The sequence below is a fragment of the Nelumbo nucifera genome, chromosome 8 (assembly GCF_055504915.1).
Source record: "Nelumbo nucifera cultivar China Antique chromosome 8, China Antique-T2T, whole genome shotgun sequence".
NCBI classification, from domain to species: Eukaryota; Viridiplantae; Streptophyta; class Magnoliopsida; order Proteales; family Nelumbonaceae; genus Nelumbo; species Nelumbo nucifera.
Window position 1 is genome coordinate 8473779 of NC_142656.1, and position 14416 is coordinate 8488194.

General features: G+C 39.8%; 1 protein-coding gene across 4 annotated transcripts in view; it reads right to left on the bottom strand.

Annotated features, from left to right (window-relative positions):
* The window catches only part of HBT (CDC27 family protein), a 44092-nt gene that overhangs the window by 11053 nt on the left and 18623 nt on the right, over positions 1 to 14416 (bottom strand). For all 4 annotated transcript variants that reach the window (XM_010251231.3, XM_088893127.1, XM_088893128.1 and 1 more), the window contains 4 exons: positions 13163 to 13394; positions 10475 to 10704; positions 10304 to 10369; positions 7794 to 7913 (listed from right to left, as the gene is read on the bottom strand). In XM_010251231.3, the coding sequence (XP_010249533.1) occupies positions 7794 to 7913; positions 10304 to 10369; positions 10475 to 10704; positions 13163 to 13394 (648 nt within the window). The remainder of the gene's footprint in view (positions 1 to 7793; positions 7914 to 10303; positions 10370 to 10474; positions 10705 to 13162; positions 13395 to 14416) is intronic.

The window sequence follows — 14416 nt, forward strand, 5'->3', positions numbered from 1 at the left end:
TGGGGGCAGCTCGGCCCATTCTACCTTGGCTTCTGGTACAACCTACCCACCTCGTCGGACCCATCGGAAATCCACAATTTTGATGGGCTCTGTGTAAATGTCCCCTTCTTCAATGAATTGGGGTAAGCTAGATGAGATAAGAGTATGATTTCCCACAGCCTTCTTGAGAAGAGAGATGTGAAACACCGGATGAAGCTTCGAGGTAGCAGGGAGGTCCAATTTGTAAGCAACAGGGCCCACTCTTTCCAGCACCTTGTAGGGCCCATAATACCTAGGAGCTAGCTTGTGCCAAGCCCGTCTTACCACTGAGACCTGGCAGTAAGGTTGGAGCTTAAGGTAGACAAAATCACCCACCTGAAACTCTAATGGGCGGTGGTGAGAGTCATAGCTGATCTTCATTCGTTGTTGGGCCTTTGTCAAATTGGCCTTGAGCAGTCTAAGAATCTCGTCTCTTTCCAGTAAGCAAGTCTCTACTTCTGCCACCTTGGACGACCCATATTCATAGGGTAATATGGGAGGGGGTTCTCTGCCGCATAGGGCCTTGAAGGGCGTCATCCCTGCAGCTGACTGATAAGTTGAGTTGTACCAGTATTTTGCCCACGGAAGCCAATGGGCCCATTGTCTAGGCTTCTCCCCTATGAAGCATCTAAGGTAGGCTTCTAAGCATCGATTAATGACTTCAGTCTGTCCATCAGTTTGCGGGTGATAGCTGGTGGATGGGTGCAGTCGGGTTCCTTGCAATCTGAAGTACTCCTTCCAAAATGAACTTAGGAAGGCAGGGTCATGGTCCGAGACAATGGATCTTGGTGTTCCATGCAGTTTTGCCACATCCCGTATGAAAATGTCGGCCACCATTGCTGCAGTGTAAGGGTGAGGCAAAGCTGAGAAATGGCTATACTTGGTGAGGCGGTCAACCACTACCATGATGACCTCTTTTCCTGCAGAACAAGGAAGTCCCGTGATGAAATCCATGGAGAGGTCTTCCCACACTTGCTCTGGAATCTTGAGGGGTTGTAGAAGCCCCATGGGTGACTGTGAGGAGTATTTCTGTTGTTGGCAAGTTGGGCATTCTGATACATAGTGCAACACATCCTTGCACATTCCTACCCAATGGTAGTGGCTGCTGAGTCTTTGTAGGGTCCGTAGCACCCCTGAATGTCCTCCCAACGCAGAATCATGAAACAACTGTAGCAGTTCAGTTTTGTGGGTGGAATTTGGAGCAACCACAAACCTACCCTTGAAGAAAAGATCAGGTCCCACAATTTGGTAACCCGGAACCTGAGAAGGGTCACGTTTCCACTTTTCCCTGATGTCTTGCAGCTGTGGATCAGATCTCGCTTCTTGCAGTATAGCTTCAAATAAGGGAAAACTGGGCTGAGAGCAGGTTAGTTGGGCCAGCTCTTCTACCCATTATAAGGCATCAGCTACTTTGTTGGCAGGCCCAGGTTTATACTCGATGTGGTAGTCGAATCCCATTAGTTTACTAAGCCATTTTTGCTGCTCCGAGGTGTGCACCCTTTGTTCTGCTATGTACTTCAAACTTCGTTGGTCTGTCCTTATGATAAATTGGCGTCCCAATAGGTATGTACGCCATTTTTGTACTGCCATTACCACGGCCATCATTTCCTTGACATAGATGGACTGATTTTGGTGAGCTGCTGAGAGAGCCTTGCTGAAATAAGCAATGGGTTGCCCCTTCTGCATCAGAACGGCCCCCACTCCGACACCCGATGCATCACACTCTATCTCAAAGGGCTGAGAGAAATCCAGAAGAGTGAGGACTGGAGGGCTAGAAACTGCTGTCTTCAAGTCTTCAAAGGCCCGTTGGGCATCATCAGCCCACCCAAAAGAATCCTTCTTTAACAGGTGTGTTAGAGGGGCGGCCATAAGCCCATACCCCTTAATGAAGCGCCTATAATAACCGGTAAGCCCAAGAAAACCCCTGAGAGCCTTTACAGTAGTGGGCTTGGGCCATTTTTGGATGGCATCTATCTTTTCTGGGCCTGCCATGACCCGCCCTGCAGCAACCACATGGCCTAAGTATCGAATCTGTCTTTGTCGAAAGGAGCACTTTGTCAATTTGGCATGCAATTGGTGCTCTCTCAGAATTGTGAGGGTAAGTTTCAGATGTTTCATATGGGTGCCCCAATCCTTGTTGTAAACCAAGATGTCATCGAAAAATACCCCAATAAATTGCCCTAGGAAAGGCCTAAAGATGTCATTCATGAGGGCCTGAAAGGTGGAGGGGGCATAGGTAAGGCCGAACGGCATAACCAGAAACTCATAATGGCCATTGTGGGTCCTAAAGGCTGTCTTGTCGATATCAGTCTGGTGAACCCGGATCTGATGATACCCGGACCGCAAGTCCAGTTTGGAGAACACTTGTGCTTCCCCTAACTCGTCTAGCAGTTCATCAATGAGGGGTATTGGGAACTTGTCCTTCACTGTAATCTGATTCAAGGCCCGATAATCTACGCAAAACCGCCAACTACCATCCTTCTTCTTCACTAGGAGTACGGGGGATGAAAACGGGCTGGTGTTGGTCTGTATATGCCCCTTGTCCATTAGCTCTTTTACTGCCTTCTCAATTTCCAGCTTTTGGAAATAAGGGTATCTATATGGCCTCACATTGGCTGGTTTGGAATCTGGTAAGAGGGGTATCTAATGGTCATGGGCCCGGGGTGGAGGTAACTAGTTCGGTTCCTTGAATATGTCACCAAACTGATCAAGGATCGATCTTAGGGTCTGGTGTTGGGCTTCAATGGGTTGGTCACAGTCCTGATTGTTTAAAATTGGAACTGTGGGACGAATGCCTAAGTGCATAAACAAGGGTTGTCCAGTATCCTTGGAGGCCCGTATTATAGAGGCTAAAGTGCCACACCATTTGCAAATGGCAGGTCTGTCCATTTTGGCAAAAATCCATTGTCATTCTAGCCCAATCACACAGTGCAGGACCTAGGCCACGTAACCAATGGATTCCCAAAATAATATCAGCCCTCGAGAATTCCAATGGGTGGAGACCTACCACGAAATTATGGCCCTGTACGAGGATCCTTTCCTTCTTACATACACCATCACATAACATCTGATTCCCATTAGCCACATGGATTGAAAAGAGAGGAGTGGGGTGTATAGTCATACCTAGTTGCTTTGCCAAACGGCAAGTGATGAAATTCAAAGTAGATCCACTGTCAATCAAAACCATCACAGATCGGCCAACAATTCTTCCTTCTACTCGCATGGACTGAAGAGGGTTGAGGCCCATGAGAGCGTGTAGAGAGATCTCGGCTCCAACAGGTTCTGGTTCGCCTGATATCAGCTCACAGTCTTCGATGTGCTCTGGTTCTGTCCCCTCCGGTTGTCCCTATGTTTGAAGGAGAAATACTCGCTGAACCCGGCACTTATGGCCCGGCCCAAACTTATCATCACAGTTGTAACAGAGGCCCTTCTCGTGTCGGGCCTGCATCTCAGCTCACGAGAGGCACTTGAAAGGCACAGTGGGCCTGGGCAAGATGGGCTTCTGAGAATCCCCAACTTGTTTCTGGGGTTGCTGTTCGGCCCGCTGGAGAGCCCTCACATTCGGATAGGATGGCTTGTTGGTCCTGCGCATGCTATCAATCTTCTCTTCTTGCAAGCGAGCCATACCCACCGCCGCCATGACTGTCGCTAGTCGAAGAGATCTCACTTCCAAGCGGATGTCTTCTCTGAGACCTCCCACAAAACACCCAACCAAGGCCTTCTCCGACCATCCATGTACTCTGGTCGCCATTCTTTCGAACTCGAGCTGGTAGTCTGCTACTGTCCCAGTCTGTTTTAGTCGAGTGGGGAATTCGTCGTAATCCACGAACGCCGTCGGCCCAAAACGGATGCACAGAGCTTCCGTGAACTCCGCCCAAGTTATCTAAGGATGGGTTTGTCGATACCACTGGAGCCAGAGAATAGCGTCTCCTTCTAGGTGAATGGAGGCGATGGCGACGCGCTGGTGTGCAGGGGTTTCATGATACTCGAAGAATCTCTCTGCTCTAAAGATCAATGGAATGGAATCTCCACCGGAATAGTTTGGAAAATTGATTTTAGTAACCTTTCCGGCGGGATAACCCCCGGTTCCCTGGCTACCGGAAACAGAGGCGTCGGCCCCTATTGGCTGACTGGTCTCGCCGAACTGTTGTTGGGAAGCGAGGTTAGAGATGACCACCTTGAGATCCCTGAGTTCGTTCAGTACTTGGTGGAACCCAATCTCAAGTTGGTCGACTCTATCTTCCATGGTAGAGGATCTTGTCTGCGGCATAGCTGGTTTGCAACCTTGCTCTGATACCAACTTGGTGAGATACCGCTCACCTCGGAAGCCCCTTCGAGGGTGGCTTAACCTCCTGAAACAAAAAGTGGAGAGGAAGAAGAGAGGGGAAGGTAGGAAAAGAGGGATTCAATGAGAGAGAAACAGGGGATATTCATTCATGCCTTTCATTGTAAGAGTATGGCCTTATATAGCTGGCCTACAGGTGTAATCATAGAGGGAATATCCTCTGATTGGCAGGATAACTAACTCTGGGAAATATCATGGAGGGAATATCTTCTGTCGGCAGAATCACCCTCTCTGTGTGTAACTAATTCTGAGGCTCTGTCGCCTGTCCTTTCTGCCTCCTTGAGTACTGCTGATGGGTAGTGGCCTGCTCCACTCCCTTTGTTGGGTTCGGGGAAGGTATTTGGGTCCCAACATATCCCCATCTGATTCAAATAGATTTAATTAATCTCAGTCCACATCTGAAAAACCACATAAGACCTCTTGGACAGCCATGTTGGTCTAGGTACAGCAGGCATGAAAAGACATTGCAAATACCCTAGCTCATCAAAGGCCCCAGCTTTAAATCAAATCTATTTAACAATTGTCTTCCATGTTGCAGGATGTGGAGAGAATGATTTTCAGAGAAGACAAACAGAAAAGGACCCAGCATAAGTTTCTCACAATCATTTTGTTTTTGCACCATTAACCCAGTAAACGAGAGTGGGCCTTGGCGCAACAGTTGGGTTGCTCCATTGCAACCTGGGTTACCAAGGTTCAAATATTGGAAACAGCCTCTGTATGTGCAGGGGTAAGCCTGAGTACATCTGCCCCTCCCCAGATCCTGCATTGGTGGGATCTTCGTGCACTGGGCCGCCCTTTTTACCACTAATCCGGTAAGCCAAGTTACCTAAAGCCATGGTTTAAAATGTCCCTAATTTCCCTGATATTTCCACAACATATTTCCATTTCCATGGGTAGCAACACAAAAGTTTACCAGAATCAACATACTCTGCAATGAATACTACCGACACTATGTGGAGTACAAGAAATAGTTTTCACAGCATATTTCCATTTCCACTTCCATGGGTAACAACATGAAATTTTACTAGAACTAACATATTCCCCAATGAACACTATTAGCACTATGTGGAGTATAAGAGATAGCATTATAACATAAGTTGGTGACAAGATTGTAGATATGTTCAGTAACAATGCTTTTGCCTGCCTAACTTACATGATTACCACTTTGACCTAGCTCAATATTCATTTCAAACATGAAGTTAGATATCAGTTTTTGTTTGTGTAATAAATTACTTGGTTGAGCAATATTCATTTCAAACATGAAGTTAGATATCAGTTTTTGTTTGTGTAATAAATTACTTGGTTGATCTATTACAACCATTTACATTTTCTCTGAGTTTAAATTTTGTTTTAACTCATTCTATCATGAAGCTTTGAATCTTAAGGCTTCAGAATGCATTATGATGTCTATAATCTTAGTTTCTTAGCTTTGTTTAATGATTAAGAACAAGATAATAATTTAAAAAGGTGTGCCTATGCTTCTTTTTTATAAAATATCATTCTATATTTAGCATATTGTACAATGTTTCCACCAAGGTTCAAAGTATCAATACGATACGCCCTGTATTGGGTGTATTGTATCATATCTTTATGTGCCCAATACACCTGTTTACAGGTGTTTTTGGGAACCGTTTTTTATTAAATAATATATATATATAATAATATGTAAAAGCAGTCTTAAAACTGAAATTTAAAAAAAAAACTAAAAAAATAAAAGGTGTGTGGTTCAAAGAGGTGTATCGATACTTTGGACGACCAACATTTCCACCGACACTGACATTTTAAACCTTGCCAAAAGCTTCCAATATTTGGGTTTGCATTTGTAGACGTACCAATCTAACAATGGAGGGAACACTCCTAAGAAATCCCCACAGAAGCCACAAAAAACCTTCTATCCCAACCAATTTAACAACAGCATCTCCTGCTTCTTGATACCTACTGATAGCATCTACTAATGCTGTGTTTGGTTTGAAGGAAAAAGTAGGGAAAGGAAGGCAAAGGTTTCCCTACCTTTTCCTTCAAACCAAACATAGCCTAAAGGAGCAATATTATGACTTGGTTCTTGTTACCAGTATATATAATAGTAATCTTTGCTAGTAAAAAATAGAAATCTTTGCTAGTTTAGACCATTTATACATTTATGTTGAGAAATAATAAGGATATTGCAAAAATCACAAGTAACTTAAAGTAAAAAATCGTAGTTGTCAAGGCACCCTTGGTGGGGTGCCAGGTGCCTTGCTAAACCCTGTGGTTTATATTAAAAAGGTATCCATCTGGGTAACTAGGTGCCCACGTAGGCAACAAAAATATTAGGTAGGCACCTTATTGTAACATCATTATAGCTATACCTTATGATTATGTGTATTAACACATCATATCATATATTTATGTCTATGCTTTGGTTAAAGATTTTATCAACAAAAAAGATTGCAGGGTTTTAAGAAGAGAAATATAAAGAGTTTACACCTTTTTCTGTAGTTTCTATCTCACACACAATAAATAGAAAAAAAAAAAAGGACCGTGCCCTTGTTTTTTCTCTTTTTGTTAATCGTCTCTTAAAATCTTTTTAGTGGTATAAAATTATATCCCTTCTTGCTTGCTAATAATTTAAAATGCTATTGCCTTCTAGATATGATGTTTACCTATGCTTTGAGAGGAAAATTAATGTTATTAGTAAATAGCATTTCCATTTTTTAATTTATATGAATGCTGACTAACATGAAAATTTAAGAAAGTAACCTAGAATTTAGTTTTTCTCTACGTAAAATTCAATCAATTAGGTGATGCATAGGCACCACTGTTTTGAAAACTGGACCAGACCGGCCAGTCGGACCGGTTGAACTGTGACCCAGGCCCCTACCCAGTTCGGTCATACCCCCAAAACAGTAAGTCACCAAAAACCAGCCAAAATCATCAACTCAGTCGGTCAAACCAAAAAACCAATGAACCTGTCCCGGTTTTAGAAAACTGGCCAGTTTTTTGAATTTTTTTAAAACATAAATTCAAACTTCCGAAGGCCATAACTTGGCCAACGGTGTCATGCCCCACTATATTTGCTAAAAACTCCCTTTTGGCCTCAAATTTTAATTTTTAATAAAAAAATACAACCTGGCCTTGTGTGTCTGTGTGCGTGTCAAGGTTCAACCTCTGGTGCGACCCCAGTTGAACCTCTGACCTGCAAACGACACCCTTTTTTTGGGCTAATGCCAGGCCCACACTACACTAATCACCTAGACACCTTGGGTCCTTGACATCTATGGTAAAAACAAAAATGCAATATTGTTATAGAAGTAAAAATCCATTATCAACTGCCGCTATTGGAGCAGACAATATTTATATACATGTACTATAAGCATCCAGATATGATAGAAACACATAACAACAATATTGGAAAACTGCAACAAAACTCACAACACAGAAAGGAACTCACAAAAAGAACTGTGGAGTATATATCCATTCCTTCTAAACTACAAGGTGATGCTCGACGTGCAAGAGAAAAAGCTTGATCAGCTTCTAAATAGTCTACCAGCTCAAAATATGCTTTTCCAACCTGCATCAGTCATTCATAAACGTTGTAGTGCCAAATATTCAGAACGTTGGATATGCTTTTCATAAACGTTGTAGTGCCAAATAGTCATTCATAAACGTTGTAGTACCAGCTCAAAATATGCTTTTCATAGACATGTACAATAATTCATAAATGTTGGATAAGAACTCCATTTATTGCATTAGACAAAAAGGCAATGGTCCAAGTATTTAATCAACAAATTATTGTACATGTCTAGAATGGTAACAATGAGACAAAGTCAATGGGATGAAATTCCAAGAGTTGATTGGCTTCAGTGTTATAAAAGTGCCTAGTCACAGACTGATTGCATGTGGTTGCCTGGGTCAACAAAGCATCTATTAGATCGACAGATCAACTAACATCTATATGGCCTCAGTGTTTTCAACCCATCTGGATGGACCAGTGACCGGGTCATAATACCAGTTCAAGTCAATCTTCAATCCACTACTACAAAAGTCCATTGACTTGGTTAACGATCAATAGCAAGGTTCAAAGAATCGAATACGATATGCCCCACGTATTGTATTGTATCTTTTGGTCTCGATACACCTATTTACAGGTGTTTCAGGACACCCATTTATTTCAGTAAAAAAACATCTCCAAAAATCAAATTTTGAAGAAAAAAAAACATTGAGCGGTTACTTTTTAGTACCGATACACCCCTGCCGATACACAGGGGCATATTGATACTTTGAACCTTGATCAATAGACCTGGGCTGTTAAACCATTACCCCATCTGACCTGTTCAGTGGATTACCAGGTTCTGCTATAATATTTTTATTCTGAAATTTGTTAAGTCAATGACATCACAGGTTGATTCAGATGGTTGACCAGGGACCACTGATCCAGAGGGGAGAACAGCTCAAGCTCTGGGTCAGGTTCTAAAACACTGGGTGGCCTAGCTAACCTAGTCAATTTATTTTAAAGTCTTATTTATGTGTTTATCTATAAAAAGGTCATTACCCAATGTTGGTCCCACCTATCTAGGGTCTTGGGAGGGATGTAACGGATATGGTCCTAAACTTTGGCATTTTTTCTCAATAAGTGGCCACTCTCAAATTTGAACCAACATTTTCATGCTTGACATCATAAGGTTTTACCATTAAACCAATTAACGGCTCCTATTTTTATCTATAATTATTTAAAATAATATCATATATAGAACCATTATTAACAAAAAATAGTATATACCATAGAAACAAGAAACAAAATAAAAAAATAAATTATTGGAGGATGGGTTCTTATAGGTCTTCCAATCATTGATATGCCGGTGTATAGTTACCACAAACAAGAGGACTGCATCAAATAATCAATTTACAATCTGTTTTTGAAAAAAAAAAATAAAGGCCATCAGTCCCATCTAACCTTTTATATGTGCAAAACAGACTCTAGAGTAAATGTTATATAGGATGCAGTTGGTAAGAATAAATATGCAAATATGTACAGTTTATGACCAATGAAAGAGATCGAAATTATTTGAAAGATCTTCCAAACCTGAAAATTAAAACTTAAGAGTAGAAAAGAAAAAGTAAATAAATAAATAAGAAACATTTGAACCCAATTGTTCTAGAAACTATTTAAGAATTTTGCTTCTAAGAATTGAAGTACAAACAATTCATCTATTAGTTATAATGAAAGAACAAATATGCTTTCCATAGAAAAAAAACTCCTAGACACCATCATAGAAATCTCTAATTATGTCCAAGAAACAGTTAAAATCTTGGAAACAGCCCATTTGTATGTGCAGGAGTAAGGCTGCATAAATCTGTCCCTCCCCAGACCCCACATTGGTAGGAGACTTGTGCACTGAGCTACCCTTTTTAAACAGTTTAAATTTAATTTTCCCATATTTCAATGTGAAATTTTTTATTTGTTTAAGCAAAATATAAGACTTACTTTATGCAACTTTTTATAAGTTGTCTTCTTTAAAAAGCTAACTAGCTTTGCTTGGATTTGGGGGAAGAAATGGAACCAGACTCCACCTCCCCTAAGACTGGTGGATTCAAAATGATACCCCACCCTACCCCCAACAAAAAATTGAGGATTTTAAAATCTGCAATATGGTGGTAAAGGTGGCTTAAAATCTCTAACTTTCTCACATCCTGAACAACATTTTTCTTGGAGCCAAACTACAAAATCCACAAACTTGCAGAATGGTTGACGGGAGGCAAAAACTCTTCCTCTACCCTATTCACCAAAACATATTAAAATACATAATGTTTACAAAGAATTGGGATAAATCATGATATTTTTTTATAATATCCCATTTTTTATGTAATAAAATGCAATTCATTCATAACTTTGATAGCTACGACATTAATACTAAACATGGAGTATGGGTAAACCAGATAATTTGAGAACACAAAAACTACCTGGGAAAGCACCCATCCCGTATTATACTGCCTGTGTGAAAGCTTTGCATAAACATCCAATGCATCCTGTTCCATCTCAAAGCATTAAATAATTATCAAAATCTGTATCGTCAAGGAAGAGGCAGTATTTATGTAGTTATTTATTTATTTTCCAACAACCACCATTAATACCTGGCACCTGTACATACAGGAAAGTCTGTAGCCTTCACCAAGAATTCTCAAAAGGTCAAGTAGTTCCAAAACACCACTTGAAATTCTTGAACCATTTGTGAGAACCCCACCCATCTGTGTGCTTGTTCTCTCCCGTTCAAGAGATTTATCATCACCAGATGAAGATGCGCTAGAAGAATTTGTTGTTGCATTATCTAAACGAGTGTCATCAAAAGACTCAGATCGTCTACCTACAATAAGATTAAAGTGGAAGCTCTATCATTCTTTCAGTGAGCCATCGAGTATATATAAGCATAAAAAAGACCAAGAATACATATTTGAAAACCGAAGTAGCAGTATAGAAATTTGAAACAGAGACCTAACTAAAAGAATAAACTTGTGACATTTTTTTTACATATTAATCTCCTTAGAGATATGTACTCAAAAAACCAATAAAGGAAAAAAAAAAATTATAGAAACTTAGAAACTCACGAGTATATGAGAGAAGAGGGGCTAAGGCAGATTCCCAAATAAAAAATAGAGAAAAAAAGGAACTTCAAAACTCCTAATTTCTCCCAGAACTAACCCTATTTGCCTCATTTAAGTCCTTTATTACTAGCAACCAATCCATGAGAAGCAAGACAACATCAGCATAAATTCTTGTACTGATCCATAAGCACTATCAAAGATCATCACTAAAATAGCAAACGTTACCATCTTGCTTAAAATGTGGCTTCCTCTTGCGGATATTTGATGATACTTATCGGTATCTATCCATGCAATAATATCTCTAAAAAATCAATTCTAAGAGAAATGAAAGCTAGGGATGCAGGTCAGGCAAGCTTGGCCAGGTTTAAGGTCCAGCCCTAAATATTGGGCTTAAGACCCAAGCCCAGACTGAGACCAGGGTCAAGTCCAATCTTTCCAGCCCAAGCCTAGCAGTCCTAGCCAAACTGAAAATTGACATACATGGGTTGGGCCTGGGCCTGAGTTGGGCTCAGAATGGTCAATTGGTCTCAAGCAGGCATGTTAGGCCCAATGTACTAAAAAGTTGCATGAACCTATTTAGTATCACTAATTTACACCTTTAGGATTTGTAGGTGTATGCATGCAAATATGTATCAACATATTTATGTATGTATGCCTATAGTCAAGCTGAGCTTGTATTGGGCTAGGATCGGGCTAAGGTGCCAGGCTCAAGCCAAACTTGGGCTACCTAAGGGCTAGTTCCAAGCCCAGCCTATGCAAAAATGTAGGCTGGATTGATCCAGGCTTAGGTTGGCCCACCCAAGTTGCAACCCTAATGCTAGTACCGTACATATAATGATCGTGACCTTGTAAAGAACTTTAAAAACCAAATGTTAAATAGTGTTTATTACAATATATAGGGTTCATGGTGTTAACGCCTTATTTAACTCTTTCTCGGTGATTGTAGGTGATGGTGGGGTGCCTAATTGCCTTGGGGGGGCACCTAGCCAATAAAAACTTTATAAAATAAAGAACTAAATTCTGGATGGATCCCTACTTTTCTAAACCATTCTGCATGCATATAGAAGTAAATCCGACTTCTAAATCTGATAAGAAACCTGATTAAAGAAGTAAAAAGTGAGAAAGGAAGAACAAAACAGCAGAATAGAAGAAGGGGATGGAGAAGAAGAAGAGGGTTCGATAATCACCTCTCTCCCCTCACTAATCCATTTATTAATCTTCACTAATGCGGTTAATTACAAATCAGCCCTTAAGTGGGGCGTCCAGCTAAGCATAAACTTAAAATAACTTAAAAGAAGTTAACAGGCCCATTAGCATACAAAATAAATAACCTACTACTGAAACATAAAATAGACACTAGAGCCCATTCGGTCCAGTCTCTCTACACATATTAATTGAAAGAATAGCAATTCTCTTTATTAAGAACATTAATTTTCCTCTCAAAACATGGTAAAGCATTGTATCTAAAGATAAAAGTATTTTAAATATATTGATTTCAATACTTTCAAAAATAAATAATACTAACATAATAAACATTTAATAGAGCAATTTCATGTCAATTAGCAATTAAAGGCCATATTTTGCTATACTATTATATGATAAAAGTTTAACATAGAAGGTAATAGAGAAAAAGAACAAGAGTGGAGTTATTCTTTTATTTAATGTAAGAAAGAGAGAGAGAGAGAGAGAGAATACAAAAAACGAAAGAAAAAGAAACCTCTTTATACTTTTATTATTTCTTTTTTTTTCTCTTCTCAAAACCCTTTAATCTTTTAAATTCCAATAGTAAAACTTTAAAATAAAGTGTAAATGATATATATAAAATGTAAATGGTACTAACATAATAGAATGTATCAGCACGCATATAAGTAAGATATAGTAATATGAATGATATTATAATAAGGTGTTCGCCTTGTCATTTTTATCGTCTAAATGGGCACCTTGTTACTACTTACCACAAGTCGAGGCATTTAGGCAAGGCACCTAGTGACCTAGGTGATGCCTTGCCAACTATGGCCTTTCTATTCCACAACTTTACAGGGTCATGGTGTTAAGCATAGTTAATACAGAATGGATGTAAGTAGGGCAAAAACTTAGTAAGGTGATAGCATGTATTAGATAGAGCTGGATACAAGCACTCACATAAATGGTAAGTGGGCATAACAGAGAGTAAAAAAAAAGATAAATTCTCAAAGGAAAAATCATAGTGAAGTTTATCACCATCATCAAAACTTTCACTAGCACTTGTTTGTCCCTTACGAACTGCCCCTGAACGAGAAGCCGCCAAGCCCAATTTAGATGATGAAGAAATCCCTCCAAGATACCTAGCAGAAGAATGGCCAGCTCCATTTGCTCCAACTTGTGGAGCATTCAAGTTTGAATTTGCTGCTGCTTCTCCTGCAAGTCTTGTACTTCGTCTAGGCCCAGAATCAGAAAATAACCTTCCTGAAACCTGCAGACAAACATCAAGGCAATTATACTCAAGCAAGACTCATATACTGATATGTTAGGTATTCCCGACAATAGATGAGATAGTAACATACATGATTAAATATCATGGAAATAATCCATATTTTGAAGGATTAGAAACAGGTACATAAGATTATCCTGAAAATACAAGAAACACAAGCATGCACCTGAAGCGAAGCAACATGAGTAAAAGATGGATAAAATTTCTGCACTCCAAGTCTAACCAACAGATAACAAGACAAAGACATAATCAAGCAACTGAACTGACTACAAAGTGAAAGTACAAAGACAAGAAAATTAAGGGTTTACAAATTTTGGTGCCTACCTACAAACAAAAGAGAGAGAATAAAGAAGCGGCGGTATCAATAAAAAAGGCCACTCAAGAAAGAAGACAAAAACCACCAAAGAACAGGATCAAATTTAGAGGAATGAGAAAAAAAAGCTACTGATTTTGGTATGCAAGAATGAAGGTTCTGAACTTAAGTCTCAACCTGAACTTCAGTCCCTTCAGGAGTGCAACATATCATGGGAGTTCATGAGAACTGCACAAAACCAGAAACAGCAGAATAATATAGAGACAACAGGAAACAACCCTTCATAGTTTTCTATTCAAGTATAAGAAAAATAATAAAAAAACACATATTATTCAGTAAAAGAATGTGTAATTGGGTGGCTGAAAGATCCAAGAAAGTGACTTTAACACTAGTTATATCAATTTAGAACTCCAAGCCTTTACATAGTATATGAATATATGACTCCTTGTTATGCCAAGATCCAGAAAGGACTTGGCAGATGAGTTATCTAAGAATGGTGATGGTGTTTGTAGGGATCCTACACACAGTCAGATAAGCCTTCCCTTTTTTTTGCACTCCATTTCCTCCATGTTCTTCATAGTCAAAAGACTTCCATTACCAATAAAAACAAAGCAAATAACATGTAGAATAAAAATAAAAAAAGGAAAAACAAGACAAATAACTAATGATGTCTTTATGCACAAATATGATA